We start from the raw sequence: 16,394 nt of genomic DNA, 5'->3' as shown, positions 1-16,394 counted from the left end.
TGTAAATTGTACTAGGAGGGGCGGGGTTGGGTGGGCGAGGGTATGCTTAGAGGCAAAGCTACGCTTGGGGCGGAGTCTTGGGCCGGGGTTTTCCTGGGGTTGGGCCGTTCCCGCCGTTGAGTGCTTTAAGAACAAGACTAGTGTGGGGGCGGAGCCCATGAGACATGGCCAATCTGGAGGAAGAGCCGGGCTGAGGGCGTGGCCAAACAAGAAACATAAAACAAAGGGAGGGGCTGAGATTGGGCGGGGCTGTGGCAGAAAAGTGGGAGGGGTCATTCAGGGGTAGGGCCAGTCCCGGGGCGGGGCCAGGCCAGGATCTCTGCTGTCCCCGGTCCTGGAGAGCTCCCGCGGGGCAGGTCTCTCTCCCGACCTGCAGACCCCTCCCTGGCTGGCCAGGTCCCAGGGTGAGCAGGACCGGACTCCCCAGGCGAGGCGACTGTGGTCGGGCCTTGTCCCAGGCGCTGCGCTCTGAGCCAGGCGGCTACGGGGTCTCTGGCTGGCTGAGCTCTTCAGTGTCCCAGGGCTGCGTCCCCAGAGACTCCAAGGGCGAGGGTGAGCTGACCCGTGCATGCACGCGTGTGTGCCTGCCTGTGTTTGTGTGTCCACGTGCGCATTAGTGTGCGTGTGGACGTCTGTGTGTGCACCAGAGGAATAGTGTGTGAGCATGGATTTGGGTAGATGCATTTTGCAGGGAGCCGAGTGTGTGCAAAGTTATGTGCGTGTGCAAGAGTGGTCCCATGTGGGAGGAGAGTCGTGTATGTGCGTGTGCGTGTGTGTGTGTGTGTGTGTGTGTGTGTGTGTGTGTTTAACAGAGACAGTGCATGTGAAATTTGGTAAAGACTGTGTGGATCAAGGTATCTTGAAGAAAATGGGAGTGATTCTTGCGGGCATCTGTAGCGAGCTGTAGGGTGCGTGGGTGGTAAATTGTGGGAGTGTAAAAATTACGAATGTGTGTGTTTCCTTGTGAGTGGCAGTGAGAGATGCTTCTTGGGGGCCTTCATGTGAAGTAGTGAGGACCAAAGAAAATTTGGGGGTACTGATTGCTCTTGGAGGGTGAGTGTGGTCTGGGGCAGTCTGTAAGGGACCCGACCGGTGGCGGGTGTTGCGGCCTGGCCGAGAGTAACTTGGAGATTAAACCGGGTCCCTTGCTTTGAAGGCTAGGGAGATTTGTGGGTGGGGCCATAGGGGTGGCCCTACCCCATGCACCAGGGAAGCAGTAGGTATGATTCTTGCTTCATGGGGAGGGAACTGCTACCTCACCAGTCACCTGTCACCCAGGCTCCTGCTCACTTCTACCTGAGTGGCTTCCCCTGACGCTTCTGCGAGAACATGGTGCAGAAGTACCAGTCTCCTGTCCGCGTCTACAAGTACCCATTCGAGCTGGTCATGGCGGTGAGTGATCCCTGATTCTCCTGACTCTGTGTGATGGTTGAAGGGATATAGGAGGTCAGCTATGATTGTAAGGAAAGGGAGCCCCCCAGTCCCTGGATTGGAAGGCGTTATCGAGCTACTTTGTTGACATGGTGGGTCCAGCTTCCAACCAGTGACCCCTCAGCCTGGCCATCCTACCTCTTACTACAACTCCTGGAATCCTTGCTCACTGACTAAAACACAAGGTCTATTTTTCTTTTTCTTGTTGAAGCTTACCTGTTCTCTTGTCTCAGGACCCTCTGACAGAAAACAAGGACATCAGGGGATAAGCCACTGTTGTGTAAGGATAGGAATAGTAACAATAGTAAACACACTAATGATGATGATGATGGCAGCCATTCACTGAGGGTGTACAGTAAGTACAAAGAATCTATGAAAGTCTTTACATCTATTCCTTCATTTAATTCCTAATAGCTCCTATTATTCTCATTTGCCACCACTAAACCGAAGCTTGGACAGGTGGCAGGGTGGCCCCAAGTTCTGTGGCTAGGAAGAGGTCGAGCTGGGGCTCAGATCTATGCAGTGGGGACTCTAGAGCCAGGATTTGATCCTCGATCGTTTCACATACCCTGTGTGTGTCCTGCCTGATCTTATTCTATGATTCTACCTACATATGGGTTTGTAGTCACACAAATGATGAAAAATTATCACCTGAGTCTTTCGTACACATTGTGCTGTTATGTGTAGATGGTTCCAGGTCAGGAAAGAAGCAGGGGCCATACTGACTAGCTGGGTGCTCTTGGGCAAGTTACGCAGCTTCTCTGAGCCTTCACTCCCCATCTCTGGAATGAGAATTATATAGTTTCTAAATCTGGGCATCGTGCTGAGAATTAAATGAGTCAATATATGTAAAGCTTACCATGCAGGATCTGGCACAGATCAAATGCTGTTATTATTGTTGTTACTATTATTGTTGTTGCCTGTGGCTGTGACTTTTCTTCATTTGTAATGGGGGTGGGACACCAGCAGGTGATGAAGAGACTAGGGGACAAGTAGTCAGAAGCTCTGGGTCCTTGTTGCTGCTCTGGAGTGCCTGGCTTTGTGTCTTTGGGAAGTCGCTGAATTTCTCTGAGCCTTGGTTCCTTCATTTGTGAAATGAGGATAGTTATACACACTTCATATGTTGTCGTGAGGATTAAAGATGACTAGTGTGTGTGTGTGTGTGTGTGTGTGTGTGTGTGTGTGTGTGTGTATGATCTAGTGCAGGGCCTGGTCTATACTAAGCAGACAATAAATGGCAGCTAAATATAAAGAATTGTCCTCTAAGGCTCCAGGCAGCTCACCTATTCTAAGACCCTAGAACTCATTTGTTCATTCATTCATTTGTTCAATAGGAAAGAGACGCCGTCACCCCCATCCCTCTGGGACAGTGCAGGGACCTGTGGTTCTCTGCCATGAAGTGGAGACAAAATAATAATCGGATGGAAAACTAATAATTTTTTACTATTGCATGGACTTAATAAATATACATTTAATTTAGCAAGTTTAGGATTCTCAGAAATATTTACAATCATTGCACTTTAAGATAAAACATGTCTGTAGCGCTTCAGACCATATTAGCAGGACTGGTGATGCACACGTGTACATGTGTTTCTGGGCTGTGTGAAGCCTGTTCTGGAGGCTTCGTGGTCCATAAATGAAGGCTGGTCTCAGCTTGCTCCCCGAACTGTTAACAGTCTATAGGTGTTGGTGTGTAGACGCTTGTGAGTACAGCAGGGAACAAAGGTTTTCAGATATTTGTCATCTAGCTGCTTTAATTTAAGTCACGTATATTTTTCAAATACCATGCCACCCTTATCTTCCTTACAGTTTTTGTCAGTGAAAGGGCTCCAAACCGCTGTGACATCCCTGACAAAGCCACTTTGCCGTCTGTTTACAAAACATCATTGTCCCCAAAATAGCTGCATAACTCAACATAACTTGCGCGCTGTGTGGACACAAAAGGGGTTTTCTGCACTTGACATCCGCCTTTGTTTCTCAGCTAAACCCTCGCCCTCCGCTGGGGTCAGATGCCAGGGAAGTTTTGGATGAACTCAGCTGTTTCCACCACATCCGACTGACCAGACCAGCTGGCCTTTGGTTTTAACAAAACTGACTGGAGAATCAAAGCCTCTCTCATGTCTTCGAAAGTCCCCCAGGGTTAACAGAAAAGACTACAACTGGGCTGGTGGAATTGGTTATAACAGAGCACTGAGGAAATCTGTCAAGACCCAGCCTTACAAAAATTTTGTTTTAAAAATATTTTTCTCTTTGTTTTCAAAAATTTAACTAATCCAATAAATGGCCATCTCTCTCCTTGGGCCAAATCCCTTGACATGAATTCTTTTTCTGAGGGGTGAGATTCCAGGGGAATTTTCTTTCTTTTCTCTTGGTAGCACTCTGTATTGTTTGGTTCAAACCAACAAGCTTGGATCATATTGGTAGACAGAGGGAAGTAATTAAGACAACAAAGGCAGCTGCCTTATCCAAGGCTGGGGAGGGTCCTTGTTCCCTTCGCATATGAGTACCAGAAGGCGGTGCGTGTGGGTCTTTGCGGAGATCCCTGTGTATAGAACACGGAGGCCTTGTCTTAGACTGTAGATTGTGGTCACTTAGGTCCTGGAGGGCGCTCTGGTCAGCCCACAGCCCGCTGTGAATGTATTCTGGACTATCTGGGCTCTCTGCCTAAATGGCTTTCCAACAGCTGGGTCCCTGCTCCAGTGTCTCACCTGGAAAAGCGAGATAATAAAGGTCTGGCCCCTCAGAGAGCTGAAGTGATGATTCAGTGAAGAGATGTGGGTGTCCAGACAGGGCCTGGCACATTGTTCATGCTCGTGAAACAGTGCTTAGGTTTGTTATTATTATTTATTGTTTCAACAGCTTTATTGAGCTATATAGAACTCACATAGCATTCACCCATTTAAAGGGTGAAGTGAGTGGTTCTTAGTATATTCAGAAAGTTGTGCAACCATCATCACTGTCAGTTTTAGAACATTTTCATTCCCCCAAAAGAAACACTGTACTATTAAAAACCCCCAAAAACTAAGTTATTGATTTTAGAGAGAGAGAAGAAGGGAAAGAGAGACAGAAACATCGTCTGTTTCTGTATGTGCCCTGGCTGGGGATTGAACTGGCAACCCTGTGTATTGGGACGATGCTCCGACCAACCGAGCTATCCACCCAGGGTGAAACACTGTCCTCTTTAGTCATCATCCCCTAACCTCCCCCATTCTGCTCAGCCCCAGATAACTGCTAATCTACTTTCTGTCTCTATAAATTTGCCTATTTTGGACATTTCATATAAATGGAATCATAAAATAGTTGACTTTTTGTGACTGGCATAATATTTTAAAGGTCCATCCACATTGTGGCATGATTCAGAACTTTATTCCTTTTTATGGCCGAATGATATTCCATTGTATGGATGGACACATTTATTTATCCGTTCATCAGTTAATGGACATTTAGATTGTTTCCAGTTTTGGGCTACTATGAATTACATTGTTACAAACATTTATGTACAAGTTTTTGTGTGGACACATTTCTCCCGAAGAAATCCCTGGTGTGAATGATGGTAGTTATTTAGTGGGCTTAAGAAGATTCTTTATTAGTAGATATAGATATAGATATATATCAGACAGAGAGGATTTTAATTTTTTTTTAATTTGTTTATTTTTTTACAGAGACAGAGAGTGAGTCAGAGAGAGGAATAGACAGGAACGGCGAGAGATGAGAAGCATCAATTATCAGTTTTTTGTTGTGAAACCTTAGTTGTTCATTGATTGCTTTCTCATATGTGCTTTGACCGCGGGCCTTCAGCAGACCAAGTAACACCTTGCTGGAGCCAGCGACCTTGGATTCAAGCTGGTGGGCTTTTTGCTGTAACCAGATGAGCTCGCGCTCAAGCTGGCGACCTTGGAGTCTCGAACCTGGGTCCTTTGCATCCCAGTCCGACGCTCTATCCACTGCGCCACCGCCTGGTCAGGCAGGCAGAGGGGATTTTAGAGAGAAGGGGAAAGGAGAGAGAGAGAAAGAGAAACATTGATCTGTTTCTGTTTGTGCCCTGACCAGGGATCGAACTGGCAATCTTTACATATCAAAATGATACTCCAAGCAGCGGAGCTACCGGGCCAGGGCGAAGATTCTGTTGTAGGCCCTGGCCAGTTGGCACAGTGGTGGAGCGTTGGCCTGGGGTGTAGATGTCCTGGGTTTGATTACCAGTCAAGGCACACATGAAGAAGTGACCATCTGCTTCTCTTCCTCTCTCTCTCTTCCCCTCTCACAGCCAGTGGCTCCACTGGTTTGAACGTTGGCCCCGGGCACTGAACTTGGTTGATTTGAGCATGGATGGCCCCAGGTGGGAGTTGCTGGGTAGGTCCTGATGGAGGCACAGGTGGGAGTCTGTCTCATTATCTCCTCTCCTCTGACTTGAAAGGAAAAAGAAAAAAAAGAAGATTCTATTTTAAATTTTATTTAACAGACTTGCACACAGTGCTTCCTAGGTCCCAGGCACTGTTGTAAGCCAGTTCAAATATTAATTCATGTACTTCTCATACCATTCCATGATATAGGTTTGGTAGAGGTAGCCTCATGCTACAGATGAGGAAACTGAGGCACAAAAGGAATGGATGAATGACCCAAAGCCACAAAGGGAACAAATGGCAGGTGAGGATTTAACTGCAGGCAGTCAGCTCCAGAACTCACATTCCCAACCATGAGCTCTGCTATTTCTCAAAGCTGAGGATCTGAAATTATGGGGGTGACTTCTGGCTTGAGGGAGTGGTCCCACAGGGGCAGTTACCATCGGGACTGTGTCCAGAATGCCTGCACCCCGTAAGACCCTGCAAAGGGGAGCGCAGCCGAAGCCTGCAGACCCTGCCTCTCACGGGCAGCTGACGCGTACAGAGCCTGGGGGCGCTTTCTGACCCCCCTGAAGCCCAGCCCTTGCGGCCAGCTCAGAGGCAGGTCCTCTGACAGCAGCCTTGGCTGCAGCAGAGGAGGACACTGAGGCTTAGGGAGGTTAAAGAGGCCGTCCCTTAGTCAGTGTCCTCATTTGCTGCGCTGTGTAACAAAGTACTACAACCGGATAGCTTAGAACAACAGAAGATTAGTGTCACACAGTCCTAGAGGACGGAAGTCCAAGATCAAGGTGCCAGGAGGCCGTGCTCCCTCTGAGGGCACTGGGCAGGCTTCTCTCCTGGCTCCTGGTAGTTTCTCAGTGGTGGCAGTATAACTCCCAACCTTCACACGGGGCATTCTGCCTGTGTGCACCTGGGTCCACATTTCCCCCTCACTAGGATACCAGTCATATTGGATTCACAAGGAGACCCTTGCGACCTCATTTTAACTTGATTACCTCTATTAAAGACTCTACATCAGGGGTCCCCAAACTACGGCCCGTGGGCCACATGCGGCCCCCTGAGGCCATTTATCCGGCCCCCGCCGCACTTTCGGAAGGGGCACCTCTTTCATTGGTGGTCAGTGGCGGATGCATCCTGTGCTCCTGGAGTACTATATGTGGTGGCGCTGCAAAGCATGGCATCGCTCACGTACAGTACTACTTCCTTCCAGTGACACAGGACGCATGCGTCACGGCTCTGGAAGCGCGTCATATCACTTGTTACGGCTAGCAGTGACAAATATGGAACTGGACATTGACCATCATCTCATTAGCCAAAATCAGGTCCATAGTTCCCATTGAAATACTGGTCAGTTTGTTGATTTAAATTTACTTGCTCTTTATTTTAAATATTGAATTTGTTCCCATTTTGTTTTTTTTACTTTAAAATAAGATATGTGCAGTGTGCATAGGGATTTGTTCATAGTTTTTTTTATAGTCCGGCCCTCCAACGGTCTGAGGGACAGTGAACTGGCCCCCTGTGTAAAAAGTTTGGGGACCCCTGCTCTACATCCAAAGAAGACCCCATTCTGAGGTACTTGGGGGGACCTTTTCTGGAGGGGATACAATTCAGCCCACAATGCTCAGTAAATGGCAGAGGTTTGAACTTAGAGGACTGGACCCCACAACCTGAGCTCACAGCCAGACACTCTGGGTTCCGGCTTGATGTTCAGTAAACTTCTCTGTGCACAGTGACCTCTACGGCTTCAGTGACCTGGACGCCTTTTTTTCCCCCCCCTGCCCTGTCAGGTTCAAAAACTCCATGGCTTCAAGTCATCTCAGATTCTGCAAACCTACAGGAGGAAGGCAGCACGGAGTAGAATTTCCTAAGCAATAAGCCTTCATTGCGGAGGAAGGGTTACCGAGGTGAGGGCTGTCGTCAGCAATTAAGTGTTAAAATATTTAAAGACCTGGCTTTTTGTATTGATAAACAGCTTGTAATTTAGCAGATGGGTTATTAATAAGGAGCGACCTCTGACGGTATATCCTTGCAGTCCAGGCCAAGGGCAGTTACAGTTGAAATTGTTGTTATGGATGTAGTTTTAATAAAACAGCAGGGGCCTTATTTAAAGGAGTTTAAATTAGTTCCCTGGAGCCTGTTGTTATCTGATCTGTTGCTAACAGATTAAGAGAAGCAATGTTTTCCGCCCTGGATTGTCTACAGGGCTCTGAGACGCTCTGATTTGAGCTGGGAGAACAGAGATGATCCACCGCCCAGAAAGGTGATCTTCTGATTTCAAGGGTCCCTAAAATAAACAAGGTCCTCATTCATTAGTTTACACGTGCATTAATTCATGCATGCAAATATTTACTGAATTTCCCCTGAGTGCCAAGCCCTGAGCTAAGTGCAGTGGCTATGAAAGAGTTGATTCCTAGTACGTACTTTTTTGAATTCATCATTATTCTGTTAATTGTATATGGAATTTGCTTGTTTGCTTATTTATATGGGTCTTTTTCATAACAATAAGCTTCAGGAAAGTGGGACCATGTCTGCCTTCTAGTTCTGTCTTGAACTGGTTTTCTTGACATGATCCCTTTTTTCCTGGACTGTGTTTAGTGTGTGTGTGTGTGTGTGTGAGATAGAGATAGATAGATAGATAGAGAGAGAGAGAGAGAGAGAATGAGAAAGCATGAAGGATGATTTGTAATGGGGGAAGAACAAGTCCAGCCCAGGGTCTCAGGGCAGCCAGGTGGAGCCCAGCTGAGGGGTGGCGGGCCAGCCATGTGCAGGCCACTCGGGGCAGAGCTTGTCTCTGCGGAAATGAATGTGGCAGGGTTGGGCCCCAGTGACAGTCAGAAAGTGACTGGTGGGTCACTTTATCTCTCCAAGGACTTCGGGAGTTTGAAAAGTTTTAAGCGGGGGTGGGGGGGTGGGGGAGACATGGTCAGATTTGGGGGTTAGGAGGATTCCCCGGCTGCCAAAAAGTGGGTCAGCGGGCTTTCTGTCCGGAGCCTGGGGAAACAGAGGTGACGGAGTTCTGGTGCATTCCTGAGATGCTTGGAAGATCTAGAATAGCATTTCCCTCCCGTCAAGATCCTGACATTTAGTGGTGGCTAAATGTCAAGACTCGCTAGGCTGGCCTTGCTGCGGCCTCATCCCTCCAGGAACTATCAGGGGTCCCAGCTGATCTGGGAAGTCCGTGGGCAGGGAGAGTGTTCAGAGGAGGAGGGTGTGCCCTGCTCCTCACCCCTGGGCGAGTAGCACAGCAGGGTTTTGTGCAGTTGCTGGGCTGGGCAGGGAGGCTGGTGACCCCCACCCCCACCCCGAGCTGGAGAGCCCAGGCGGTGTGATGGTGTGATCTCAGAAGGAGACAAGGTCCCAGCCAGGCAAAGCGGGGACCCACCCTGAGAAGAGCCGTCAGAAGCAGAAACGAGTAATCACTACACTGTGCTAACTCTGCCCCATGTTGCGGCCTTGAGATCAGGACCCAGTGAAAAACAGGCAAAGCTGTTCATCTGTACCTTGTTCAGGATAATTTCTTGGTCAATAGCTAGAGATGCACTATCATGACCAGAGGGGAACTATTCAGGCATTTATTCACCTGTGCAGGAAGTGCCTTCCAGAACTTCGGTCTTTATAGGTGGACAGTGAACAGCAATGCGCACACACAGGTTACTCTCTGGGCAGTGCACCTGCTGCAAGGCACCAGCAGGTGTAGACAGAAACCCCCCCATGCTGAGCTGGGGGTACTGTGCCACTCAGTCTGCTCTTCTAGGCACTATATATGTGATGTGATGAGAGCTCCAGCTTCCTGCTCTTTGCCCCAGTACCTGTGCCTCCCTCCCTCCTCCCTCCTTTCTTTCTTTCTTTCTTTCTTTCTTTCTTTCTTTCTTTCTTTCTTTCTTTCTTTCTTTCTTTCTTTCTTTCTTTCTTTCTTTCTTTCCTCCCTTCCTTCCTTCCTTCCTTCCTTCCTTCCTTCCTTCCTTCCTTCCTTCCTTCCTTCCTTCCTTCCTTCCTTCCATGCATCCATCCACAAACATTGGCTGGGTGTCTGCAGTGTCCCAGGTTGTACGAGGATGCTGGAGAATCCAGTAGTGAAGAAAACAGATATAAAACAGAGGCGTTGTCTGACCAGGCAGTGGCGCAGTGGATAGAGCGTTGGACTGGGATGCGGAGGACCCAGGTTCGAGACCCTGAGGTCGCCAGCTTGAGCGTGGGCTCATCTGGTTTAAGCAAAAGCTCATCAGCTTGGACTCAAGGTCACTGGCTCGAGCAAGGGGTTACTCAGTCTGCTGAAGGTCCGCCGTCAAGGCATATATGAGAAAGCAATCAATGAACAACTAAGGTCTCGCAACGAAAAACTGATGATTGATGCTTCTCATCTCTCTACGTTCCTGTCTTTCTGTCCCTGTCTATCCCTCTCTTTGACTCTCTCTCTGTCCCTGTAAAAACAAAAACAAAAACAAAGGAACCCCCAAAAAACAGAGGTTATTAACTATAAACAAACACAGAATATCATATCCTATCCCAAATCATGACTGATGCTTTTGGTAAGGCTATAAACCACCTAGGAGGAGATGGTTTGTTTCTTTGTAAAAAATTGTGGTGAAATATATATAATATAAACTTTCATATTTTAACCATTTTTAAGTGTACAATTTAGTGGCATTAAGTACATTCACAGTGTTGTGCAATCATTACCTCTATCCATCTCCGCAAATGTTTTGTCTCCCCCAAATAAAATTCTGCACCCATTAAACACTAACTCCCTGTTCCTCCTCACTTCCCAACACCTGGTACCGGCCATTCTACTTTCTGTCTCTATAACTCTGACTGCTCTACATACCTCATGTAAGTGAGATCATACACGATCATACAAGTACTTGTCCTTTCGTGTCTGGTTCTTTCACTGAGCATCATGTTTTTGAGGTTCATCAGGTTGTAGCATGGATCAGAATATTCTTTGTTTTTCTTTTCTTTTTTAGCAAGGGAGAGAGACAGACAGACAGATGGACAGACAGGAAAGGAGAGAAATGAGAAGCATCAACTCATAGTTGTGGCACTTCAATTACTCATTGATTACTTCTCATGGTGCCTTGGCCATGGGCCTCCAGCTGAGCCCTTGCTCAAGTCAGCTACTTTGGGCTCAAGCCAGCGCCCGTGGGCTCAAGTCAGCGACCATGGGATCATGACTATGATCCAGTGCTCAAGCTGGCGACCCTGCACTCAAGCTGGCAACCTTGCATTCAAGCAGGATGAGCCCGTGCTCAAGCCGGCGACCTTGGGGTTTTGAAACTGGGTCCTCAGCATTCCAGGTTGATGCTCTATCCACTGCACCATCACCAGTCAGGCAGAACTTCCTTTTTTTTTTTTACAGGGACAGAGAGAGAGTCAGAGAGAGGGATAGATAGGGACAGATAGACAGGAACAGAGAGAGATGAGAAGCATCAATCATCAGTTTTTCGTTGCAACACCTTAGTTGTTCATTGATTGCTTTCTCATATGTGCCTTGACTGTGGGCCTTCAGCAGACCGAGTAACCCCTTGCTCAAGCCAGCGACCTTGGGTCCAAGCTGGTGAGCTTTTTGCTCAAGCCAGATGAGCCCGCACTCAAGCTGGTGACCTCAGGGGTCTCGAACCTGGGTCCTCCACATCCCAGTCTGACACTCTATCCACTTCATTCCTTTTGATAGCTGAATAATATCCCACTGTATGGATAGACCACATTGTGTTTATCCACTCATCCATCAATGGACTTTTGGTTTGTTTTTACTTTTTGCTTATTGTGAATAATGCTGCTATGAACACAGGTATACAAATACCTGTTCAAGTCCATGTTGATTTATAGCCCTAAAAACTCTACTATGTCCATTTAAAAATCTACTATGTGGTATTTGACACAACTAAATGCCTTATACATATTATCTCCCATCAATCTTTATAGCAACCCTTAAGAAATAGGTATTATCATCCTCATTATCCTTCTTTCTGAGGAAGCTGTGTCTCAGAGAGGTTGAGGTCACCCAGCTGGCAAGTGGCAGAGGCTGAGCCCAAACCCTGTGCTGTCTCTGGTGCCCTACCGTACCCCTCACTGGGTCTGGGTGCCCTGCCTACAGCCCCTTCTGACCCTCTGTCTTTACTGTCTCCTGAGCAGGCAGGCTTTGGCTAGGATAGCAACAGCTTTTTTTTTTTTAAGACTTTATTCATTTTAGAGAAGAGAGAGAAAGGGGGGAGGAGTAGGAAGCATCAACTCCCATATGTACCTTGACCAGACAAGCCCAGGGTTTTGAACCTCAGCGTTCCAGGTTGATGCTTTATCTACTGTGCCACCACAGGTCAGGCTGGGTATAGCTGTTTATAAAGGGTATATAAGGCAGTGATTTCAGAAGGCTTCCAAAACAATGCCACTGTGGTTCTGCCATGCCCACTTCCTTTCATCAGCTGGGATGACAGTGCTGCCATCGGGTGTCTGATGGCTCACTTCCCAAGCTCTGATTAAGCAACTTGGCCAAGTGTTGGGGATCCAGACAATGGCATATTACTCAGCCATGAAAAAGAATGAAGCATTCTCCAAAGAGGACATACGCATGGCCAATAGGCATATGAGAAAATGCTCAACATCACTAATCATTAGAGAAATGCAAATTAAAACCACAATGAGATATCACCTCACACCCGTCAGAATGGCGCTCATCAACAAAACAACACAGAATAAATGCTGGCGAGGATGTGGTCTGCTGGTGGGAATGCAGACTGGTGCAGCCACTGTGGAAAACAGTATGGAGATTCCTCAAAAAATTAAAAATCAAACTGCCTTTTGACCCAGCTATCCCACTTTTAGGAATATACCCCAAGAAGGTATATACCCCATAGCACTGTTTCAAAAGGAGAAATGCACCCCTATGTTTATGGCAGCATTGTTCACAATAGTGAAGATCTGGAAACAGCCCAAGTGTCTGTCAGTGGACAAATGGATTAAAAAGCTGTGGTACATATATACAATGGAATACTATGGGGCCATGAAAAAGAAGGAAATCTTACCTTTTGCGACGACATGGATGGATCTGGAAACTATTATGTTAAGTGAAATAAGCCAGGCAGGAAAAGAAAAATATCATATGACCTCACTCATTTGAGGAATTCAATGAACAATGTGAACTGAGGAACGGAATAGAGACTGAGGAGGGATCAAAGGCACCAGAGGAAAAGAGGACAGAGGGAAAGGGGATGATAGGATAGGATAAAGCTGAAGGGAAGGAAGGAGGGTACAATGGGGAGAGGGCAAGGGAGATGTTGAGGGGAATACGGGGAAGGGGGATGCATTTGGGGCAACACTAGAATCTAGGTAAACACAATAAATTCAAATCAATAATAATAAAAAAGAATGAAGCACTCATACCTGCAGTAATAGGAATGAACCTTGAAAACAATGCTCAGTGCAAAAGTCACAAAAGACAACATGCTGTATGATTCCAATGATATCAACTGTCCAGAGAAAGCAAATCCATAGAGACAGAATGTAGATCAGTCGTTGCTTAGTGTTGGGCAGATAAAATATCATATATTATGCTCACTTTGTTAAAGATGGCGCTGCCCAGGTGGCAGCCGTCTCCCAGGTGATATTAATGTGTGTTGGGGGCGGGCTGTGGGCAGGCAGGATCCTTGTAGCCTGGAGCTTGGTTTTAGGATTAAACCTTTCCTACCCTTTTTGATGTGGGGTGGACTTTGTATCAGAGACTTCTCTATTTTGTATATTGGATTAAAGGTTTTCATTTCTACACTATAAAATGGGGGCAGACCGGGAGCTTGCTCTCTCAGTTCCTGAGATTAGCATTAGAGAGAAAAGCAGAGAGTAGAGCAGAGAAAGGCCACGTGGAGGAGGCCAGGAGAAGCAGCCAAGATGGCGGAGTGCTGAAGGAAAAGCCAGTTAGTGCAGAGTTTGTGCAGAGAGAAGGAAGGAGATGGAGAACAGAGGTGAATAAGTCTGGTGAGCTAGAAACCTTTGATTCTAGGAAACTCGGATAAGTCAGTAGCTTTGTGAGCACTGAATGAGTGGGTTTTGGAGCCCAGTGTGTGTTTTACTTGCCCACTGGGTGCAAGCTAGGATTAAAGATAATGGCCCACCAGTTCTTGGCTCTGTTGTTTCATTACCGTCTGTCCGAATCCAATGCGAACCTGCATGGGCCAGGCTGCTGTGATGGTGGCCGCGGCTACTGGCTTCACACTCAGGGCTAGGGTGAGGGGATTGGGTAGTGACTGTCATTGGGTATGCAGTTCCTTTTTGGGGTGATCAAATGTTCTGGAATTAGATAGGAACGATTGTTGCATAACCTCGTGGATGTTCTAAAACCCATGGCGTTGTACACTTTAAAAGGGTGCGTTTTATGGTATGATAATTACATCTCAATTATAAAGAAGCCTTGGGGGAGCTAGAGTACTGACATCTGTCTGTCCCGGAGTCGCCCAGGCTGGCAGGGCTGAGCTGGCAGGTAGACAGGGAAGGCTCTGAGGTGGTCACATGGTGGTCAGTCCCCCAAGCCAGCCTGGAGCGTGGCGAGGAAAGGCGGCACACTGGGCCAGAGGATCTTTGTGCGGTTTGGATATTCCTTCCACATTTGTGGTTTGAATTTGCATGAGGAAGAGCAGGAAGGAAGGAGGGAGAGGAGGAGGGAGCAACTGTCAAGTGATTAGCAGAAATAGCTTTCCTGTACTTTATAGAATCTCACCCTTTTTAAAAATTTAAATTTATTTAACAAATGCTTCTGTGGAATGAACCATGTGTCAGGCTCTGTCCTCCGCACTTTACCAAAACAGGCTCCTTTGACCAAAACTCAGCGCCGTAGGTAGCGGTAGCTACTAGCTAGTCTCTTATTCTCCTTTTAACAAATGAATGGATTAAGGAACTGGGAGCTTGAGGACTTGTTTGCACGGCCACAGAGTTGTTCAGAGGCTGAGCAGAGATCTGAAGCCAAGCACCAGAGTCCATGCCCTCAATGACTGTGCTATGCTGTCATTCACTCATTCATCATGTCGATGTTTACTGAGTGTCAACTATGAGTTAGGCGTTTTTCAAAGCACCAGGGATTTGGAGGTGAGCAAACCCACTGCCGGGGTCTGATGATTTCTTTAGCAGTGTGACTCAGAAAGGAAGGAAGCAGGTACAAGTGAGTACACGTGGGGAAGGTCCACTCTACATACGGGAGTGAAGGGGGAGAGAGGACATGCAGTGCTCACGGTTCCCCAGCTTAGCTAGGAGCCCGGGGCTATCTACCTCCAGCTCCCCATTTCCATATGTCGCGTGTGTCTGGATTTTTGCAGAATGGAGGGAATATGGGAAGCATGTAGTGGAAGTTTCCATCAGCCTCTGTCTGCCCTGGCCAAGGTCCTGGAAGATGGGTTCTGGGCTTTGGACCGGCTTCCTTTCTGAGCCGGCAGGCTTGAGTGTCCCTTCCCAACTGCCTGGCAGAAGGGTTGTAACTGAATCCTTCTGCTGCCTTGTGTCCCTCAGGAGGCCAAACCACGTGTTTGTCCATCAGGGAGAGGCTCAGGCCTAATTTGTGGGACAGCAGTCCCAGGGGTCTCCAAACTTTTTGCACAAGAGGCCAGTTCACTGTCCCTCAGACTATTGGAGGGCTGCCAAATACAGTGGTCCTCTCACTGACCACCAGTGAAAGAGGTGCCCCTTCCAGAAGTGCAGTGGGGGCTGGATAAATGGCCTCAGGGGGCCGCATTGCGGCCCGTGGGCCCTAGTTTGGGGACGCCTGTAGGCTCTTTAGGCAGGGACTAAACCAGCTGTGTGAGCTGGTTTCCAACACAGCTTGGGGCCTGTGAATTCTTTGCTCCTGTAAAATCCTGTGATGTGTTGAAGGCAAAGGGTCCTTGATTTGTGGGTTTAGGTCAGGAGGACTCAGCATCTCTAAACCACAGACACTTGTGATATCGTCAGCGTCCCCGTAGAGGTAGGACAGGGTGGTTCAGGGCTGGGGTTTGGGTCAGCAGAGCCTGGCTCTGATCTTACTACCTACAGTGGTCATGTAGCGTCTTCCCAAGCGTCAACTTGCTCGGCTGTCAAGTGGGGAAACATTAGTTCCCATCTCATCAGGGCATCATAGGAAGAAACAATGCAGTTAGCATTTTGTACACGTCGGTGTCATTTTGTAAACATCAGTGACAACAGTGTCAGACACGAGATCTCACAAGCCCAGGGAATCTCCAGCTGACCGTCCTGACACTGGAGAGTGGGTTCGGGATGGACCCCTTGTATCGGGGCCCCTGCCTTCCAGATGAAGTCTGAGTTCTGGGCCCCACAATGCCTGGGGTGTCTCTGTCGTCGGAGCAGCCACTGTTCACTCAGAGAAGGCAGCGCCTTCCCTCACACAGACAGGGTATGCTTGCCCAAGCGCCTGTCTGCCGCTGTTCAGCCCCTATGCCTGCCTCCCCTCTGTTATCTGGGGGCTCCAGATGGGGCTCTTCTAACAAGAGCATCGTTAGAGCAGGAAGTTGGCCAATAAAATTCAGTGCCCTCAGCTGGCTGCGTTTGCTGAGCCATGGCCCTTCCTTGGGGCTCTTTGGGACTTCGGTAAGAAGTTTACATTATTTCGTTCTCTGCTCGTTGGCATTTCTCTATGAGCTCCCAGTGTGTGCC

The 16,394-nt window shown here is 47.9% G+C and overlaps 1 protein-coding gene across 2 annotated transcripts in view; it reads left to right on the top strand.

Moving 5' to 3' along the window:
- The first annotated feature begins 309 nt into the window (after window positions 1–309).
- SEC14L5 (SEC14 like lipid binding 5) overlaps window positions 310–16,394 on the top strand; it is a 52,492-nt gene continuing 36,407 nt past the window's right edge. Inside the window, exons 1-2 of one of the 2 annotated variants that reach the window (XM_066382677.1) lie at window positions 310–552; window positions 1,279–1,392. In XM_066382677.1, the coding sequence (XP_066238774.1) occupies window positions 1,330–1,392 (63 nt within the window). In that variant the 5' untranslated portion in view covers window positions 310–552; window positions 1,279–1,329. Of the gene's footprint in view, window positions 553–1,278; window positions 1,393–16,394 lie in introns of those variants that run through there. The other variant, XM_066382676.1, reaches the window with a different exon arrangement.

This window comes from Saccopteryx leptura, chromosome 4 (assembly GCF_036850995.1).
Source record: "Saccopteryx leptura isolate mSacLep1 chromosome 4, mSacLep1_pri_phased_curated, whole genome shotgun sequence".
In the NCBI taxonomy this organism is placed as follows: Eukaryota; Metazoa; Chordata; class Mammalia; order Chiroptera; family Emballonuridae; genus Saccopteryx; species Saccopteryx leptura.
This window is presented reverse-complemented; position numbering and strand designations above follow the sequence as displayed.